This window comes from Eupeodes corollae, chromosome 1 (genome assembly GCF_945859685.1).
Source record: "Eupeodes corollae chromosome 1, idEupCoro1.1, whole genome shotgun sequence".
NCBI classification, from domain to species: Eukaryota; Metazoa; Arthropoda; class Insecta; order Diptera; family Syrphidae; genus Eupeodes; species Eupeodes corollae.
In genome coordinates, this window is record NC_079147.1 from 96252423 (window position 1) to 96274570 (window position 22148).

Below are 22148 nucleotides of genomic sequence, written 5' to 3' on the forward strand. Positions count from 1 at the left end.
AGATTTAAAGGTTTATCAGCATAAACACGGTCTTTTGCTTAGCCTCACAAGCAAATTTCAGCGGTGTCAAATCGCATGATCTAGATGGCAAGTTGATAGCCACGACGGGAAATTTCGCAGCCACCAAATGTCTCTTGCAATAAAAATGAATTCGCTCTAGCTGTGTGGCATGTAGCACCCTCATTGTTGAAACTACATATTCTCCAAGTCGTATTCTTCTATAGCATCTAAGAAAATCGGTTATTATATGACCATAACGCTCCGAACAGCTCAGGTGACAGCTGTTCCATCGTTGTTTTCGAAGAAGTAAGGTTCAAGGCCCTGGTTCTCTACGGACTGTTGGGCCACATTTTTGTAGTAGATCTTAACAATTTGTATGCTTTGTGCGATAGTAAAGCGATCCATTTTCGTAAATGTTAGAGATTCAACTGACAAAAAAATTGGTTTAACAACTAAGTTTGGCAGATTTTAAATTCTAGCCCAATAGTTTTAAGACCAAAAAGCGGATAACCCGTTAAAATGACATATGACCGCCTCATCTACAATTTCCATAATCCATTGGTTCAGTCAAATTTGCAGTTCTTTTTCCAATAAATTAAATTTAGTCCGTTAACAGAATCATTTTTAGAAAACAGGTTGTGAAAAACTTAGTTTTAGAAAAAATTAAAAGTTAAGGGTGCAGTAATATGAAAAGTTGCGCTGCTAGGAACCCTATTGGATAGATTTTTAGCTGATTATTTTTTGAAAAAAAAAATCAATCCGTCGCCATAACGTCTCTTTTTCATTTCAAAAGAAACATGGACTATAAATATGCCGTCTGGTTGCAAGTATGTAAGACACACCAATACTTAATTATAATGCCCTACCTGTGAAAGTTAAAGATTTTTATGTTTGATTTGAGAACAATTAAGTGGTGATTCTCATCGGCTTTGTTGAGAATCACCACTTAATTGTTCTCAAAACAAACATAAACATCAACTTAGTCAAAATTATAAATCATTGTTAAAGATTTTTTTCTCAATGGTACTGACCCTAGCTAGGAATTGACAAATCATCCAAATGTATAATTCTTTTAATCAAAAGTACTTTCTCAAATAAGCCGTTCAAATTTCATATAAAAGTATAGACCCTTTGACATGACTCGCACACACAAATGGTTAAGACTTGTAATTCACTAGGCCTTAGTTCTTAACGAACTGTTTCGCCAACTATTTTTATTTTGAGCTAGCGGAATGTCTTTATTCCATGTACCGTAATTATGCATATTGACGAATCCATTTAATCAGAAATGAGTTTAATCACTAAACACAATTCATCAGTAAAAGTGCTCTATGAATTTGAGACCAGATCATTTTTTTTCTGTCACTAGAAGGTTCACCAGGAAATGCAGAATCTTAATAAACACTGTCAACACAGTATTACGGTTTCAACTTTCAAAACATAAAAAGTAGCCATTAACTTTTCTTGCAACTATCATCCTTTATATCTAAAGCTTTGCTTCAATTTTACAAAACATGATTATAACATACGTTTTCCGGTTTGAAGCACTAATTTAACTTATCAAATAATAATTGTACTTAGACATAGTCGTTATATAAAAACTCAATTAAACTTGCCACAATTGATATGGTATAGGTACATGTGTAACATATAAAAACGATATCGAGACCACATTAGAGACAATTTTATTGTATTTATTATGTCTTCCTTCCGCCCAATAATTTTTCGTTTAGATAATTTATTGCTTTTCCATTAGCATGCTCATTAACCTTCATAGTTAATTTGTATTTTGGAAATCGATTGACAATTTATTCTTTTCGAATACGAAATACGTACCGCGTGGAACTTTTTTGCAGTATTTGGAGAGTGATGATTATCCCAAAGTGATAATTGATACGTACTTCTTTAAAAACAATAGTGGCTAGAAGGTTACAGTCAATATGGTGACCTCTATGGAGCCATGATAATTCTGACTTTTTTGTTTATCACTTTAACCACAATGATGTGCTGAAGCTGACATTTCAACAAGACGGAACAAGATGTCACAAAGCTCGTGCTCGTAATTTATCGAAGGAAAAGTTTGGTAATAATATGGTCACGGATCCGTAAATGGGAATAAGATTGTGCCATTTAACGCCGATATAAGGTCGATAGTCGACGCCAAAAAATCCAAAACGATTGACCACTTAAAGGACAACATTTGACATATTGTTCCCAATATACGGCAAAAATTCTTTCAAAAAGTCACCAAAAATTGGGCCTGCAGCTAAGATTATTTCCGGGCTATCCGTGATTATATATGTTAGAAATCAGTAATGGTAGATAAGGTTAAATTCTTTAAGATCACGTATCTTAATAAATATACAATTTAACATAGTTGCGACTATTAAAGCTCCTTTGGCTCGGAAAAACTTGTCATTAATTACTTCAATGATTAAAGGTACCTATACTAGAATGCAAGCAGACTTCTTTCATTCAATTTCCTTTCACAATCTTTAATGTATAGTGAAAATATTTTTGTTTTATTACAAACTCCGCTTAATGTGTGGAAGAATATTTCAAAACTGTTAAATTTCTTCAACTTTAAATAGTTCTTATCTTTACTTAAAGTTATTAGTGAACAACAAAAATTATTAAAAAAGAAACGTCCAAACTTAAACATTAGCGTCTAAAAATATAACTTAGATAAAAGGGATGAAAAATACATCTAAAGCTTAAAATAGGAAACATAAATTAGGCAATCAGAATAAGAATCATGGGTATGTAAGTACATTTGAAACACTGTGGACAAACCTTTCACCATGTACATTCTGAACGCACTCGTAAAGGATTGTGTTAAATTTTAATTGATGTGTTCAACAGCTTTCAAATCTCTTAACATTATACAGGTCCGGCAAAAAGATGAGCCCGGCAAAAAGATCTCCCATATTATAAAAGTTAATGACAATTAAATAAACAATTGAACGGAAAATTTGTATCACATTTTTTTAAATTAAATCAAATAAACGGTGATTTTTTAAGAGCTTGAGAACTTTAAAAAAAAAAAAACGCATAAAATTTGAAAATCTCATCGATTCTTTATTTGAAACGTTAGATTGGTCCATGACATTTACTTTTTGGAGATAATTTCATTTAAATGTTGACCGCGGCTGCGTCTTAGGTGGTCCATTCGGAAAGTCCAATTTTGGGTAACTTTTTCGAGCATTTCGGGGGGAATAGCCCGAACGATACATTGACATTAAACGATAGCGATCGCCATTCACCGTTACGTTGCGTCCAACAGCATCTTTGATAAAATACGGTCCAATGATTCCACCAGCGTACAAACCACACCAAACAGTGCATTTTTCGGGATGCATGGGCAGTTCTTGAACGGTTTTTCACCTCTTCACTCCAAATGCGGCAATTTTGCTTATTTACGTAGCCATTCAACCAGAAAGGAGCCTCATCGCTGAACAAAATTTGTCGATAAAAAAGCGGATTTTCTGCCAACTTTTCTAGGGCCCATTCACTGAAAATTCGACGTTGTGGCAGATCGTTCGGCTTCAGTTCTTGCACGAGCTGTATTTTATACGGTTTTACACCAAGATCTTTGCGTAAAATCTTCCATGTGGTCGAATAACACAAACCCAATTGCTGCGAACGGCGACGAATCGACATTTCACGGTCTTCAGCAACACTCTCAGAAACAGACGCAATATTCTCTTCTGTACGCACTGTACGCATTCGTGTGGTTGGTTTAATGTCCAATAAAGTACACTGAGTGCGAAACTTGGTCACAATCGCATTAATTGTTTGCTCACTTGGTCGATTATGTAGACCATAAATCGGACTTAGAGCGCGAAACACATTTCTCACCGAACACTGATTTTGGTAATAAATTCAATGATTTGCAAGCGTTGCTCGTTAGTAAGTCTATTCATGATGAAATGTCGAAGCATACTGAGCATCTTTCTCTTTGACACCATGTCTGAAATCCCGCGTGATCTGTCAAATACTAATGCATGAAAATCCTAACCTCAAAAAAATCACCCTTTAGTTACTTAGTTTTAAACATTACCATTTATCTATAAATAGCTTTGATTATAAACGTCTAAAAATACGGGAGATTTTTTTGCTGGAACCTGTATGAAAATGTCTTATGTCTCAAAAGACAAAATGGAGAAACATTTTTAAGTAATAAATCCCAATGTACAAGTACTCCAGTAAATATAAAGGTTTGACTTCAAAGTGAAAGAAAGTTAGCAAGAAACTAAGATTACCTTCCTTTTGGTGTTCTTAACATTGTGTGCAATGTATCATAAAATCTCGTGTCTGCTTCTATACTTATGAATCGTTCAACGCTTTGAAAACCACTTTTTAATGATTACTTCCGTTTGCTTTAATATTTTTGTACTACACATTTCTTCATATAATAACAAGTTTCAGACCTACAAGTCGGAATATTCTCACAGCTCAGCAGCTTTTTTGAGATTCAATCAATTCAAAAACGACAAAAGAGATGTTGCTTTAAAATAGAAATTGTGGACGCAAAGTCAAACATTTTATCACTACATTTGATGAATTACTTAAAATGACATATTTCCATTGTACGTATGGATGCGGTCAATCCATTTTTTAAGCATTCTTGAGGCTATAAGTTATATCCTAATTCTATTACTGTGTTAAATAATAGACGCGTTAAGATAAGACCATGAATTTATACAATTATTAAAAGCTTGATCATTTGAAAGAAAAAATAATCACAATTAATATAACCTCAAAAAATCGTTGAGTGTTGAGAATTTTGTGCCTTGTATTTCAAAAATAGTTGATTGATTGAACAAATGTGTGTTTTAAATATGTTTTCAAATATGAAAATTTTATGTTTCACAATTTCCGTAGAGTTCTTAAAACCAAAGTGAGACATTAATCAAAAAACATTTTTCGTGAGCTTTGGGGGTTCATAAATTTCGATTCCGACATCAAAATTTATGAGAATTTTTATACAATATTTAGAACACTATTTTAACTAGAAATTTATGAATGCAATTTAGAAGCATATTTTGATGATGCTTGTTGCAAATACCATATAAAATATAATATAACATTTTATACAATTATTTCATTCTATTGTGATTAGATAAATAGGAATTATTTATTTTGTATCATGTGAAAAATGAAGTCAGATCTGCATTATTGAGTTAATGTGCTCCATCATCTTACCCGTTGGGATACACATTTTAACACTCTACTGCATGCATTATGACCCACTTAAAAAAAATTGTTGCTGGATTTACTTTTAATACATTTTGGTTAAGATTTTTATAAAAAAAAACTCGAAAAAGAAAGTAAATTTTCAACAAAAAAAATTGCCAAACATGGCGTTGTATGCAGTCAGAGATTTTTCTACCAAAAAATGTTTTGCCATATATGCCGTTTTATGCAGTAAAGATATTTCTCACAAATAATTAAGTTTATGTTTTATTGACTATTTATAGTTCATATTTGTATTTATTTTATTTTTATATTATAATGTTTATATAAATAAAACAAATAGTATTTTTAAATATGAAAAGACATAAAACAATTTCTGTCTTTGTTCAAGCAAAGGTAAACACCGCATTTGGAACAAAATATGAAAATTCGAAATTTGCAATGATTATGGCATTGCTGTCTGTCGCTTTTCCACTGAATCCTTACGGACTTCATTCAGATGAGTAGTCACGCTAAAGCGTTCTTAGCTTTTTTCTGGGTTGAGGTCGATGGACTGGAATACAACGTTCTTTGAGTGCATTTCGGAGTACAAGTTATGGAAGCTGGTCGACCCTTCTTATTGTTAAAAGTTTTGCCAACTTTTTTACGTCATAAAATCCATGCATTTACGACGCAAAAGCCCAAGAAATGGGAGAACATTTTTTTTAGGCCATTTCTTTGATCGAATTCCGATCCAGTAAAGACTAAGCATCGAATCAAGGAGATTCACATCTCCCATGTATTTATTGTATACATCTATAACTTTTGAACAGTCAATTTTAATACATTTTTTTTTTCTTTCTGCAGCATCGTTCCTTTTTTGTTGTTTGATTACATCCCACAAAAATTCATAGCATGTTTACAACTTTGTTGTCGTAGTACGATACAAAGAACACTTTTTCACCATCGATGTCTGCCACTCTCTTGATCATATATCTGCGACCGCACTCTGTTCAAACTAACCGTTCCTAATGGAAGCAGTCGCGTTCTGGTCAAATGTACCTGAAGCTTTGGGCTATTGAATCAGTTATCGAAGAAGATCTTGTGGTTTTTGTGTCTTTTTACAGTGGCAGTTAATCGGGAAACAACATTTCCATTCACACCAACGCACGTCAGGAGCATCTTTTGGATATGAATGACGTTGATTTCCAGCGAAAAGATCAAAGACATAGCTAAACCCTGGCAACCCACTTAAGACCAGATTCTTATAACCCCATTTGTGAAGTTTTTCTTGGGTTGTACTGCTTCAGTTCCAGTCGGCATTTTGTAGGAATTGTTTGCTCGTCAACTGCAAGGAATTCTAACTTTGGAATAAGGAGAAGCCGATCTCTAATTTTACTTTTTCGTTACTACACAAGAAGCCAAATATGGCATAATGATTTTTATCTATATTTTCATAACTGCATACACAGCCATATATGGATGTTTGATAAAATCTCAATTTTCTAGACTATGCATGCACTTACACAAAAATAAAAACACACATATTACTACCAAAATCTGTATTTTGTAAAAAAAATTATTATTATTACCAACCTCACTTATTTCTTCTAAAAAAAACTGTTTTACTGGGTGAATTTTCAGACCATACTGCTTACATAAACTGAAAAATTAACAGTTCAAAAAAGACCAGAAAAAACGCATGTTTCTTAGACACAATGACCAACAAATGCAATCTAGTAACCGTTGGTTTCTTAATATTTTCATTTCTGTTGAAAATAGCAGCTTTAAAACTAAAAGCCATATAAAAGAATATGGCGTTGTTTGCAGTAGAGGATTAAAACGGATGCCAATAGTGAGCAAGTGTTGCAAGGAAAAGATTTGTAGGTTTTGTTTATAAATTGTTATTTCAGGAAATTTGTGGTTGATTTTTTAGGAAAAAGATATTTTATATTTATTTGACAAATTCTAAAATGTCAAATTGAAGTGTTGGTTTATTCACCGAATCAGTATAAGCAAGTACAAGAATAATCTTCTCACATCGGTTACAACGATAGGGCTGAATACTTTCTTTCGTTAGTTCTCCAGATAGTCGACTCCTAAATACATTTTAATCGACTTTTTATTTTCGAATTATTAATAATTTGGCATTGTGGCACAAGACTTGATATAAAATTAAATTGAAGTCGAAAGCGTAAGGTTCCAGGTTCAACCAAATTTTTCACTTTCTTTTTTTAAATTAAAAAAATATTTAATTTCAATAATAAAAAAACGGCCCACTCAATGTTTTTGAAAGTCCTTTTAGCATTTTTTGATGTTATGTGATTCTTGAGATTTGGACGACGAACGTATATATCTTCGCAGATATCTCTCCAAACACCTTCGATTTTGATTCGATTGCAATTAAATTCTTTGGTAATTTTATAAATGCCGTTTTATTTTCTCTCGGAATAAATAAATACGGTTGATGTTTACCTAGAAAACGCTGCATATGTATATAACAAATGACTTAAACTTTATACATATTCTCCGGATGAAAATATCTTTCATAATAACACCAAACAAATATTCAATTTTATTAACGTATCAATAAAATTACAAGGCGTATAAGTTATGCTGATGTGAAAAACTTCAGTAAATTTTAGTTTCACGATTACATTAAGATGTTTTGAAGTTTATGGTCTTTTGCCTGTTATGTACAGAGAAAAGGCATGTAGATACTTATTCGTGAATTGTATAAGCTAACAGCTGATCTTTTATACAGTTTTTTAGCGCCACCTGTTGACAATTTATCAAACTATAAAATATAAACGAGTGCAGTATCAATGCACATGTCCTTAATCCAAGGTTTAGCCCATATTTTTAACATTCTTTATCTGATGTTTACTGAAATAATAGGTTTTGAAGGCCAACGGAAAAGTAATATCTATAGAATTAGTTCAGTCCGTCTTATTGGCAGCACCGTAATTCAGGCTTTAAAATTAAAGAATTTAGCATAATTTTTTTTGGGGGGGTATTTTTAGGGTTGTTTATAAAAGTATTTTTCACTGCCAAAACTTTTGAAATTATGTTTTTTTTTTTAATATTTAATGCACAAATTTGTTTAAAAGTTAATTAATTGGCTTTAAGGTAATTTGTTGGTATTTATTTTTCTAAATATTTTGTTTTAATGAACTCTAGCCCTCGTTCTCTAGTTTTGTAACAGTTTTTTTAGAATCTCACCTTTGTCTTTTTTCTATTCAAGATGATGCTTACCTCCAATTGAAAGACTCCGAAAACAGCATCATACTCATGCATAATGTACTTACCTTAGCCATTGATAACAACTTCCGTGTAATAAAACTATAACCATTTTTTTTAAACTTCTTTTATAAGTTTTTTTTAAATAAAAAAAAACCGTAATTGCTATAATTTTGTATATTCGTTCGAGTTGCCATATTTTGGTACCTCACAATAAATTAATACAAAAAGTAAACGATTTACCTACACTCATAATAAAACAATATATTTTTGTTTGTTTTAATTTTAAAATTTTATATTTAACATATTCAGGAGGCTCATTATCAAATAATAATAGATAATAATAATAATAAATGGGGACAAGAAAACTAAATTAAATTTATATTTTAAAAATTAAATAATAATAATAATAAAACATCAACAAAAATTATTTTAAAAAATAATATCATTTCTAAGCAATTACTATTTTTAAATATTTTACTTTTTTTTCTTTAATTATTATTTAATTTTTCACTGTTTACTTAAGTTCTTTTGTTTATGTTTATTCATGAAATTTTGATGTATGTATAGTTTTTTCTATTTTTATTTTCAAAGCCTTCAATTTATTAACACGCACACAATCTTACAATTATAATATTTTTGTATGTATTTATGTTTTATTTAATTTTATTTAATAATAATGTATTTTATGGACACCTACGTATATTTATATTAATAATAGTTAGGTATAATATTTTTTGTTTTTTAAATTTTTATATCACTATGAAAACTAATGTGTTTACAAGATCTGGACAGCGACAAATACTTGTTTGAACAACTACAGCTACTTTTTTTTTAATTAATTTATAAGATAAGCAAAATTTTACATATAATTTAGATATATAATTATTTTGAGTGTTTTTAATTATTATTTTAAACTTAATCTAGTCGAATAATTTCATTTATAAATGTGTTTTTTTTTCTTAAATTTTATTTTGCCAATTTAAATAATACATTTTATTTTTAATTATCTTATTATATACAGGAACTTAAAATTATAATTACAAATTATTTAAGTTTTTATTTTAATTTTATTTAATTAATTAATATTTGTTTTATTTTATTTCACGTTTATTTAAATTTATAAGTCTATTGTTATACAATTCGAAACAATTATGTACCACGTTATTATTTTTTTGTTTATAAAATTAACTAAAATCCTTCATTAGAGAGAGATAGAGAGAGTGTGAGAGAGACGATAGAAAATCATCATGAAAGTTCAAAATAACCCTTTTTATTGTTATTTCTTTAATTGTTTTTAAATTTTGATCAGCAGTACATCTGGGCTTGGGATTTGCTAGCACTTATTTTTATTTGTAATCGATTTTTTCTTCTAAACTTTCACCTGGAGTGGACGAATTTTTGGTAAGATTTTATGTTCTTTTTGAGTTTTTAAGATCTTTTTAAGCTTATTGCAAGATATTTTAAAATAATATTAATTATATTATTTGCACTGAGTTTGTGTTTATTTTCTTCTTATACTTTTTTTGTTTAATTCTTTAAGATATTTTCTTTTTCTAGTGAGTTTAACTCTCATTGTTAATTATTTTTTAATTCGTCAAACAGGGTGTTTCGTATTTTTGTTGTTGTCTTAAATTGATTTTTAAGCATTCGTTGTATGTTAGTATGTTGCAAATCCCATTGCACTGCTGTTATCTAAAGGTCACTGATGCATCTTCGTCGTATGATGGCCCATTCCTAAACCTAAGTTCAAGTGATGGGCATTGGGATGTTGTGGTGGGGCCTGGCCATGGTTGTGGTTGCTATTTGAACTATTATTATTGTTTTGTTGGTTTACTTGTCGCTGAGAGTTTTTCTTGTTTTTCATTCGACGATTTTGGAACCATATTTTTACCTAAGTTAAAAATTGAAAAAGAAAAGAAAAATTTTGGAAATCAAAGTTTTGCCGTTTGGAAAAATCATATTTAAAATTAATTTCGTGAAGGAAAAATAAACAAATAAACAATATCAAAAATATTTGATGAAATTACCTGTCGTTCTGTTAAATTTAAATTTCGAGATAATTCCCATCGTTTTTGCTTTGATACGTAGGCATTGTACAGAAATTCCTTTTCAAGTTCTATTGTTTGGAATTTTGAATAGGGCTTGCGCTTTTTCCGAACAGTAACCTGAGTCGTCCATTCCATTGCACTAGGAGGAGTGCATTGGCCAACTGGTCCCACTGCTAAACCAGAACCTAAAACAACAGAAAACAGACAATTGATTACAAAATTAATTTAGGAAATTTTTAGTTAAGAACTTGATATTTTAAATGGAAATAAAAAAAATAAGGAAGCACAAAGCAATTTAAGTGTAAACATATTGTAAAACCACTAGTTTTCTTAAGTCCTCAAATTTGAAAATAATTTAAGTCGTTTGAAGTAGCTCCATTGTTCTTAAAATAAGGTCGAATGTTTTTCTTAAGGTTGTCTCAAATTAAAAGCATCAATATTAATATTTTTCAATATTTGTGTAATGTTGGCAACCCTTAAAATGCAATTTGACATATGACAGTTTAAGGTTTGAGAAAAAGCTATCATAATCGAGAAAGTGAATTAAAAATTGTTACTTTCACGACTTGCTTTCAAATAGGCTTAATCCTAAGTTGTCAACATGATTCTTTGTTTAGCGTTGTCAACATTTTAGCAAAAAGGATGTAGATTAACTAAAAATTTAGGTTAAAAATTCTTTTACTTGACAGAATATGATGGCTTTGAACTAAACTACATATAAAGGACACTTCTTAACTATTTCAAATGGACAAAAAGATATAAAGAAGATCTGAGCAACCATCTCGTTAAGAAAGTGTTTTTTTTTTCAAAAATATGCTATTTTTAATTCCTTCACAATTAGCCATTGTAAAATTGATAAACTGCAAGAAAAGACATAAGACGATTAAGAGTGTCACTGAAATTTGGAAATAGATTTGAGACCATTGAACCCTGATGAATAAGATTTATTGCTTTAAATGTATAGCCAAAGGTGATGTTAAACACAATTTGTTGTTTCTTAATTCAATGAATTTGATTGCTCACGGTTTGACAATAATATAATCTTCACATTAAATGACAAATAATTACCGTTTATCTTTCAAAAACATCTTAATTTCAATCCATTTAATAGCTTTGTTTTATTTGTACAAAAGAAAGCTATACAATTTATGTTTCTCATCATCAGAAAAGAAAAAAAATTTGCATTTTCAATCTCTCCCACGTTCGATGTGACGTCAAATTAAAATAACCAAAAAAAGAATTTTTGAATTTAAATTTTTGAAATAAAATACTAAACCAGATCCAAATAAAAAAAAACAACGATACACAAAACAAAAAACATTATTTGATTTTTAATTGCGATCACTAACTGGTTTCTCAACGTCTTAATTAAGTTAATTGTGAATTTAAGATTTTTCTTTTGATTATAATATTTATTAAGATTAAAAAGAAACAAACTGGTTTCAAGTGAATTCGATGTTATAATTTATGGTTAAACAGTTTGATAAGATTAAAAGTTAGTATAGAAGCATTAGCTTTACTTTTGCAAAAATATTGATATTTTAAACATAATTAATATGCAAAACTGAATTTACCAAAATATTCTGATTTGGATCATTCAATTCGCTATAAGTTTATATATACAGGGTTTGCCATTGTCTTCTACTTTGCATAATTTGTCAAAGGAGTATAACCCCATGTTTAGAACTTTGTATTAATTTAAATTTAATAATTTATTTAAATTGCAAAAATAAGCCGCATTTAAAAAGTTAACAAAAACTTAGTATCAAATCGATTTTTCATTGGCATTGTTCTAATTAAATAACATCTAGATTTTGAAACGTCAAGAACTTCTATATGTCAGACGACAGTTAGTAGATTGAATTTAAACGCAACACTTTTTCCCAATATTTTAATAAATATCTTAAAATTGCACTGCACTGTTTCCTAAATAGTTAATCATTTAATAATTTCTTAATTTAAAACACTACATTTAATTTTCAAATCAACTTGACTCTCTTAACATAGCTTTGATAAAGCTCGCATTCAAAGAAAAACTTTCATTTAAGTGGGTTTTACTGTATCTCCTATGAATTGAATAAGTAAATTAAACGCTGGCTAGGAATTCATTTAAAAATTGATTTTCCTTATCTATAGACACTGATCTAAGCTAATTTATATCTATCTTATTGGTTAATCAGACACTAATAAGGCAATAATATAGCAACAAATTAACAACAATTTTGATTCTCTCTTTCACAATACAATTTAACAATAATAATAATAATAATTAGTCTATTTGTATTCCAAATACGTTTCTGGTGTTATTTTTATTATGTGTTTATTTGTTCCTCAAACTGTGCGCGCACGGTAATTAAGTAGAAAATTATATTGTTGGTTCAACTAATTTTGAAGTTTTTGATGTGTTTATATTGGACTATTTTATAGTGTTGATATATTGCAGACAGAAGTTTAAAAGAGGTGCTAATATGAATCATTGATGATGGGATGTCAATAAGTCATAAAGAATGTAATTTGTTGCAAATTGAAATATAATACAATAATAATAAAACTTACCAGCACTTGTATAAGCATCCGGTGGATATGCTCTTAATGTACCAGGGGATGAATATGTTGGAGCTTCATAGCTAGACTGAGAGCCACCTTCAACTGATTGACGTGCAGCAGCACCAGCTGCTGCGGTTGCATGTCGATCATCGGGAAGATATGACGTTTGATCACGATAATTCCAGTATGGAGGAGTCTGTAATTAAAGCATATAGTTTTTTGTTTGATATATATTTATCAATTATTTATATTGAATCATTAAGAATAGTTATTTTTTTCAATTAATGATTAAACTGCAAATAATATAAAATGTGGCCTTGCTTCGGAAACAATTTTTGTACAATGCAGAAATTTGATAGAGAGCTTAATTATACCTCCTTAAAACTTTTCAAATATTGGCTTCATTTTGGACTACAAAACAAAACTGTGAGGAATATGGTACACTTTTAGATAAAATTACTTAAAAACTATGGGTGCTGTTTTATTCCAGCTCGTGTAAATCTATGCATAAAACGGTTATTATAAATTTTGAAAGTTTTTATTATACTTCTGGAAGAAATTTGTTTGGTTGAATTATTTTTACTGAAAAATATTTGTGAATTTAAAAAATTACTGTTCGATAAAATTATGACTTTTTTCAGTCACAGACAAAACAGTTTTTAAAAGCATTAAATTTTCCAGAATTAAAATCTTGACTTATTATCACAAAAAAACGGGCCTTTTTAGCCTAAGATAAGACAATAAATAGTAAATTGTCCGATTATTGTGTAAAGAAGAAATCTTTTTCTTCACTATTAAGTTTGAATTATTTAAGTATCTTACTTACGAGTAGTTTCTGGAAATAGTCATTAGTTATGACTTATGAGTCTTATTTAACTCTTTATGAAGTTTTTAAAAACAAAAAACGCTGTTATGGTTTTAAAAAATTCGTTACTTTTGTACGTTGATTTCGAATCCGAAGTTTGACTTAACTATATCTGCTTAGATTTTAAAAATACCTGTTTTTATTTTTTACACAGTTTCAATATATTTCAAAAATATAAAAATACTTATTAAGACGATGAATTCGTTAAAAATAGCTTTTTTCATATTAAAACAGTTTTAGCATAAATGGTTCAGTGATTCTTCAAGATTTATGTGAGACAGGTGAAATTTAACAACATGTAAAGAATTGTCAAACATTTAATAAAATATTATACACATTGCAACAGAATGTTGAAGCAAGATATTATAGTTTTGAAATACCATTACGAATTTACGTTACATAATTTTTATTTATCGAATAATATTTCAAAATCCTGTCGTCAATTTCGATCCGGGTTTAAATTAACTCATAGGAAAAGTGAAATTTTGTTTGATAGCAAAAAAATCTTGTAAACCAGTGTTTTTTAAATTTTATACGCTCATTTGTAAGATTTTTACTTATAAATATCTAATGACTATTAATACACATTCCCTCAATTAATTTCGAAAACAAATTTAACTTTGGACCGCTCAGGAACAAATAGACTCAGAGGCCGAGTTATGCCGTTTTGTATATAAAAGTACCATTTACAAGTAACTCTTAGAGAATTTCGTAATTATGCAAAATGATGCTTTTATTCTAAGTGGTGGACTTTTCATTCTTATCTTCAAAATAAGTTTATAGAACGGAGAAAAATCTTCCTAATATCTAGTAAAATGTTGAGAAAATCGAATTGATAGTTTTTTTTTCTTTAAATCAAAATTACAAAAATAATATTACTATGACTTATCTTGGTACAAATTATTTTTCGACTCAAATATATTTTCAATAGTAGAAAATATAGTTTTTGACATTCAGTAAATTTTTTGATAATAACTGAAATGAAAAATTGTACGCAAAATTGGTAAAAATTTGTGCCAAACTTTGTTGTTAACGTAAGATATTGTTCTTTGAAAAATCTAAAATAAAATTTAGAAATTCTAACAATAAAAAAATCCTCAAATTAGCCGTTCGGATACCGCATGTAAACTGTAGGTCCCCTCCATCCCTTCATTTACCTCCATACAGGAATGGTTGAAAGTTGTAAGTCACAAGGCACTGGTTCCTTACGGACTATTGCGCCGCTTTATTTAATTTTCACTTCCCATAGGATTGTAATTTGTCCGATTTGTCAAATTGAAGATTTTGATATTTCTCGACGTTTCAAGGTCCTTAGAGTCGAAATAAAAGATTTTTAGATTAGATTTTTACGTTCGCGACGTTTTTTCGTCGTCCATAGCTCAAGAACCAGAAAAGTTATCGACTTCAAATAAATTTTGCTATACAGATAATAAGGCAGGAGGATGCAAAAAGAGCTCTCAAGAAAATTGCGTGGGTGGTTTTTTTTACCATAGCAGTTTGAAAAAAAGGGTGAACATTTTGGTTAACCCTAAATATCTTACGAACCAAAAACGCTAGAGACTTAAATTAAATTTTATATAATATATTGTAACGTCATATCAAAGAAGTATATTTTTTGAAAAAAATCTATAAAACGGTTTTTTTTATAAATCAAAAAAACTGAACAAAAAATTTGTCATCTCCAAAGTTTTACGACCAAAATATGATTTCATCTCCAAAACAATTATGTGCAACGAAGAATAATGTTTTTGACAAAATAAATAATGACAATAATAAAGATAAAATCGAATTGAGATATTATCTTTAATTTACTTTTAGCTTTAAAAAAATATTGTTGTCAACATTCAGTTAAATTTTGAAAAGAAATCGAACTCTCAGTTTTTTTACAAAAAATCAAAAACCGAAAAAAAAAATTAACAAAAGTTGGTAAAAATGGATTTTCAACTAAAATATCTTCTCAAAAATTTGAGATAATAGCTTCAAACTAATTTTTACTTATAAGAAATATTATGTTCAACATTAAGACAAATTTTGAGAAAAATCGAACTGACAGTTTTTTTTTTACAAAAAATAAAAACCTACAAAAAATTTATAAAAGTTGGTAAAAATTGATTTTCGACTCAAATATCTTTTAGAAAATTTTAAAAATTGGCTTCAAACTAATTTTATGTTATAAGAAATATTGTTTTCAACATTCGATAAAATTTTGAAAAAAAAAGAATTGACAGTTTTGTAACAAAAAATAAAACTCTAAAAAAAAAACAATATTAAAACTTGGTAAAAATTTATTTTCGACTCAAATAGTTCTTCAAAAATTAAAAATATTGGCTTCAAACTTATTTTATTTCACAAAAAATATTGTTTTCGATATTCATTAATTTTTATATAAAAATCCAACTGTCCGTTTTTTCAAAAAAAAAAAAAAATAAAATCTACAAAAAATAGTACGCACATTTGGTAAAAATTGAAACGAGTACATATAGACAAAGTTTTAAGCAAGACAAATCGACAGACGGGATGGGAAGTTATCAGTGTGGGTCACATCCCAGTTTTTTTTTGTAAATAAAATTGGTACAAATTAGTTTACTACTAAAGATCGCGTTGAAAAAAATAGATTGTTGGTAGTTTTAAGTTAATCTTTTAGAAAAATTCAACTCACAACCTTTTTTAGCAAAACACGAAAACCTACAAAAAAAACAACCAAACAACTGATACAAAATGGTTTAAAACTCAAGTATAATAAGAACAAAGAAAGAAATTGATTTAAATTATTTGTCTCAGACAAAATTTTGTTATGAATTTCTTTTAAATTCCTAAGCAAGACAAATCGACAGAAGTGCGTGTCACATCCTAGTCTGCTATTAAATTTATGATCTACACCCCAAAGTTTTTGACCGTATTTCTTAAATTCTAACAGTATGAAAAAGAGTGTCCTTAAATTTCCTCTTTTTACGTTTACCCTTACACATTTTTAACTCGACTACAAACTTAGGCCTTTTTTATTATTAAGGACGTTTACAAACGAAGCTCTCAATCAACGTCTTTGGAAGTAAATTTCTGATTTGTCTATATCTTCTCTTCTTGCACAGATATTTCTTCATTAAGAACAAAATTATGGTAAATTCCTTTCAAATCTACGGAGACTTTTAGCCTGGTTCAATGCTCTTTGCAATGTTTTTTTAAAGTAAGTCATTAATGTTTTAAAAAATTAAATGTTTATCAAACAAATGTATCAACTGATTTTTAAAATAGACCGATTTGGCTTAACTTAATTCAAATTATCCGTCTGAAAATATTTTTTTTAATTTTCTTTTTGAAAAAGACGCAAATTGTCAATTTTGTACGTTGTGTTTAGCATAAAACTTACACAAGATAAATGTATCTTATACAAATTTATTTCGTATCGCATAATTTAGAATTATTCATGCACTTTTAAACTTATAACGTCAAAAAAAAATTCTATTTGAAATATCTTTGAATTTCAATTGATACAAATTGTTTAGTTATTTTTACAATCACTTTTATATTTTGTGAAAAATTGATCAAGAAAAGAAATATTGAAAAATATAAGACCATATCAAATATGAAAATAAACAAGTTTGAGAATAAATAAAATTTTGAACCGTTTTTGCATTAACTTCTGTTTTTAAATTTTTCTTTTCACCATAGATAACTTTAAAATTTAATTTCAAAAACAACATAATATCTACAAAAAAACAAGCATTTGACCTACTAACAAAAATGTCTTTAAGACCGAAAGTTGAAATAACCTGTACTTCAATTGAACTAAAATACATGATCCAGTTATTTTAAATTGGATCATATTTTTGTGCTTCACCTTATTTACACAATTTTTTATTTTTAGTACACTTTACTAAAAAATTGAGTAACATATTTCAAGTTGGTTTATTTTCAACTTATTTTACTTCGAAGGATAATATTTTAATTTGAAAAGATGATAAATTTACATCAATAAATTTACATAAATAAAAAATTTAATTTATGGCATTTGAGAACAAATTAAAACAAATTTTTCCATTTTAAATTATTTTACTTAAGTTTCTATAAGAGTGTTCTGATACAAAAAACTAACCAACGAATTGTTTTATGATAGAAAAAAGTTCGTAATATATATCTAAATATTAATCTCATTCTCAATGCTTGCTAATGTTTTGTTTCATTTTTCATTGAATACTGATTATTAATATTTTGTTTAATTTAATTTGAAAAGAATACTTCGCGTTACAAAAACAAAAAATAAACAGAGCATTACTAAAATATTCTATTTTCCTAAAACAAAACTTTATTTGAAAGTTAATAATTTAATTAAATTAAAATGGAAAAATGTAAATTAAAAACAATTGTCTAAGGCAGGTGTCATGCAATACTCTAGTTTTCATGACTAAAATAAATTAATTAACTGATTTACTTAACCAACATAATCTGCAAAGCGAAAATTTGAGATGAAAAAAAAATATAAAAATTGTAGCTATGACTCTAAAGATAACTGTATTCTTATCCAAGAAAATTGTTGCCCCAATACTTTAAAATAAAATTACTTTCAAGTTCCAAAAAATTGTATTTTAATTTTTTATTTATATTAGAATTTCTTTCTTTCAAAAAATAAATTTCTATTATGTTTTGATAATTATCAAAATCAAAATTTATAAACGTTTTTAAGTTTTTATAACTTCGAGTATTTTAGTTTTAATGATGTTTGTATTTATTATCTTTCATTTTAATATATATTTCTTGTGTACAATTAATTGTTGAGTTATCAACAACCCAAATCACAGAAATTTATAATTTTTTTAAGAAACTTTTTGAGTGTACATAAAATAAATTTTACCGATTTATAAAATACAACATATACAAATTATTAGGTATGTAAATCTAAAACATTGCTTGCATAGGAAATAATAATTTTTAAATGTTTGAATTTGTAAGAAAAAGTAAAAATTTCTTTTAAAATTACAAAATAAAAACAGTTTTCTTGTAATAAGTTCAAACTTCCGAGGTCTGCGAAAGTTTTTAAGTATACTATTAATGATTAATGATGTGCACAGTCATAGTTAAAACTGTAGATTTTTCAAAAAATTATTTTCATTTGTGTAGAATTGGTCTTTAAAAATAGTCCCAAACAAAGTACGGGTAGGTAATCTCTATTAAAGCTTTTAATACCGAATTGAAAAAAAAAAATCAATATATGTGTTAAGATTTGAGGTAAAAGAATTTTAAATTATTTAAAAATTAAATTTATGGAATATGGTAGTATTTGAAAATATCTCAAATAATCTTTATTTTTACAAAAGTCATTTTCGAAACTGAATCATTTTAATTTTTTTTAAATAAACGAAAACATTTTGAATATTCAAATTCTAAAAATACTGAAACTTTTGAAAATTAACAATTTTATAATTTCTCTTTCTCTAAGCAGAAATAATTTGTTTTTAATATATTTTAACTGCGTTATATTTTATCCAAGGAATTTTGGGAAGCACGATAAATTGAAAAAGTTGTACTGTTCTAATAACAGATTTTAATGAGGAAAATATAACTCACCTGAAATTGCTCTGGATACGTATAAAACACAGGCTTACGATCTCTTTCTATATAATATTGCGGGTATTGCCCAAAATTGTCGCTATCATACGCCCATGGATGATGCGGATGCCTCTTTACCGAGGCCTCAGCATCAAAAGGTGGCCGTAACGCGGGTATATGAAGTGGGCCTGCAAGTAAGGACATATCTTTATGTTAAAAGCGTTTATAGTATGCAGAGTTCGTTAAGTAAATTAAGTTGATTTTAATCGAACAAATATTAATAAATTATCTCACCTGGTGGTTGTGAACTGACACTAGCAGGTGAAACACTCGCCGTTGTTGGCGCAACGATTTGTGTTTGGCTGGACGCCACTGTGTTTTGCTGCTGTTGTACACTGGCTGCTGTTTGTTGTTGTTGTTGCTGTTGTTGAGGATTCGCACCGGATCCGGAAATCGCTGGACCTGCTGTCGCGGATGTTGTATGCTGCGGATGATGGGGTGATGTGAGATGGGATGTGGGTGGTTGCTGTTGCTGTTGTTGTTGTTGTTGCTGCTGTTGCGAGGGTTGCGGACTTCGTTGACAAACGGGGGGAACCTGTTGTGGTGGTTGCTGTTGTTGTTGTTGTTGGGAAAGCTGGGGTTGTTGTTGTTGCTGCTGTTGCTGGTGCTGCTGATGCTGCTGATGGACGATAATCGGAGGATCTTCATACATAACCGGGGTGGAATGTGTCGGTGTTGTTTGTTGATGATGCGTTGTAAGTTGCGCGTGAGGATGGTTATGGTTATTATGTGTCGGGTGGTGATGATGATGATGGTGTGCCCCCCACCAAGCCCCGGCAGCGGCGTGCGACCCTGCCGAGACATCGTGGGGGTCGTATAGAGCGCACGCCAGCGGGATGGTTGTTTGGGGAAGGGGTGGAATAGTTACGGTTATTTTGAACGATTTTTATTACAAAAAAATCAACAAAAAAAATGTTTTTTATTTAATGTTTAATCAAAAGCCGCAATGTACAAAAATTTGATATCAATTTCAAGTTTTTATTTTTGTTTTAATTCAAAATAAATCGATTTGTAAAATTAAGTCCAATAATTTGCAGGTGCATTTGTGATTGATCCAGAATTGTTAATTAATTATTAAACACCGGTAAAAATTCAAGAGAACAACACACACACGAGTGCATTAGCGTACATATACCGCACGTTCACACACATATAACATCAATCGATACACGAACCAATGTAAGAGAAAAATAAAAGACGCGAGTAACGGGAGAACCAGATTTTGATGTTTTATTCGATGCGAGAGAATGTCAGAATTTATAATACGCGAAGAGCATTCGAAGAGTATTTTTTCGTATTTTTGTTTTATTTTTGATTTAATTTTTTTGAATTTTGTTTTAACAATTTTATTTCACAGGTCAATGATTTTTTTTACAATTATTTTTTCATCAAAAATTAATTATTTTTTGTTTTAATTTAATTTGTTTTTTGAGATCATTTTAATGATTTTAATTAATTTATTTGATTATTAATTATTAGTGAAATTTAATAAATTGAAGATAATCCAGATGAAGACGCGTGATGATGACAATCCAAATAAAGTTGGTCAAAAAGGCAGTCAATTGGTAATAAGTTGATGCGTTGTTATGTGATGGGATGGAGGTATAAGGTGCATGGAAACAAACACAATAAAAGGCGAAAACACTTTGTTTAGTTATCTTCTTATTTTTTACATATGCAGATATTTTGTTTAAAATATTCAAATGTTTATTTATTGTTATTTAATTTTTTGTTTGTAGTTAAATAAAGTTGTACACAAAAAGCGAAATGATTGTCAAAATTTTAAGTTAATTTAAAATTTCAACTAATTTTATCACATATAAAAATTTTTGCAGTCGTAAATCAACGAATTAAACTAAGGAACGAAGGACAACAAATCAAAACAAACTTAATTTCGCAGTAAATTCACTCTCAATAAATCAAATTCGATTCACAACTTTAAGTTGGTCTGGGATTTAACATATAATTCTTTTATTGCACACATAAAATATTTTCTTATATTTTTTCTTGTTAACAGCAAACTTCAATTTCAAACAAATAAAACTTAAACGAAACAAATCTATCCTCGACGTTAAACGTTCTTTCCTTGTTTTTTTTTTTAAGTTCAGTAGTTAGGCAGGTTTGAAAGTTCTTATTAGAAAAATCGAAAATTAAATATCTACGAAATAACAATCTTTTTGCTGACGGTTTTTCTTTTCAAAATTCTTTAATTTTTTTTGTTCAGTTTTTGTTCTCTCTCAAAACAGCGAGAATATTTTCTCTGTTTGGAGTAAATAATTTGTCGTGGGGGTTTGTCTGTGACTTTAGCCCAACCGTACACCGCGAAGTTCCAATTTATACTGAAAACAGAGATTTCACGTGAAATGCTTCAATATAATAGAAGCCCCCAATATAATAGAGCGAAGCGAGCGTTCAGTGCTAAGACCACGACCGAGACTACTAAGAAGAAGAAGAAGAATACAAAAACGTGTGCCCTGCGTCGACGTCGTCGTCGTTGTCGTCTTCTTCAAATATACGTATAATATCATCATCATTATCGAGTCGAGTCGAGGCTAGTTGGCTCTGCAATGCATGGGCGCATATGATTTTGTTTCGTTGTGTTGGTGTGTATCTATGTGAGATGAGATACAAAATTTCAACAAGAATATATTTATTTTTGAGCGCGC

At 29.0% G+C, this 22148-nt stretch overlaps 1 protein-coding gene across 1 annotated transcript in view; it reads right to left on the bottom strand.

Annotated features, from left to right (window-relative positions):
* Positions 1-8909: 8909 nt before the first annotated feature.
* The window catches only part of LOC129942614 (homeobox protein abdominal-B), a 133210-nt gene continuing 119971 nt past the window's right edge, over positions 8910-22148 (bottom strand). The window contains exons 4-8 of the mRNA XM_056051629.1: positions 19717-20124; positions 19441-19628; positions 13023-13209; positions 10446-10651; positions 8910-10309 (exon numbers count right to left, since the gene is read on the bottom strand). Coding sequence (XP_055907604.1) covers positions 10118-10309; positions 10446-10651; positions 13023-13209; positions 19441-19628; positions 19717-20124 — 1181 coding nt within the window. The 3' untranslated portion in view covers positions 8910-10117. The remainder of the gene's footprint in view (positions 10310-10445; positions 10652-13022; positions 13210-19440; positions 19629-19716; positions 20125-22148) is intronic.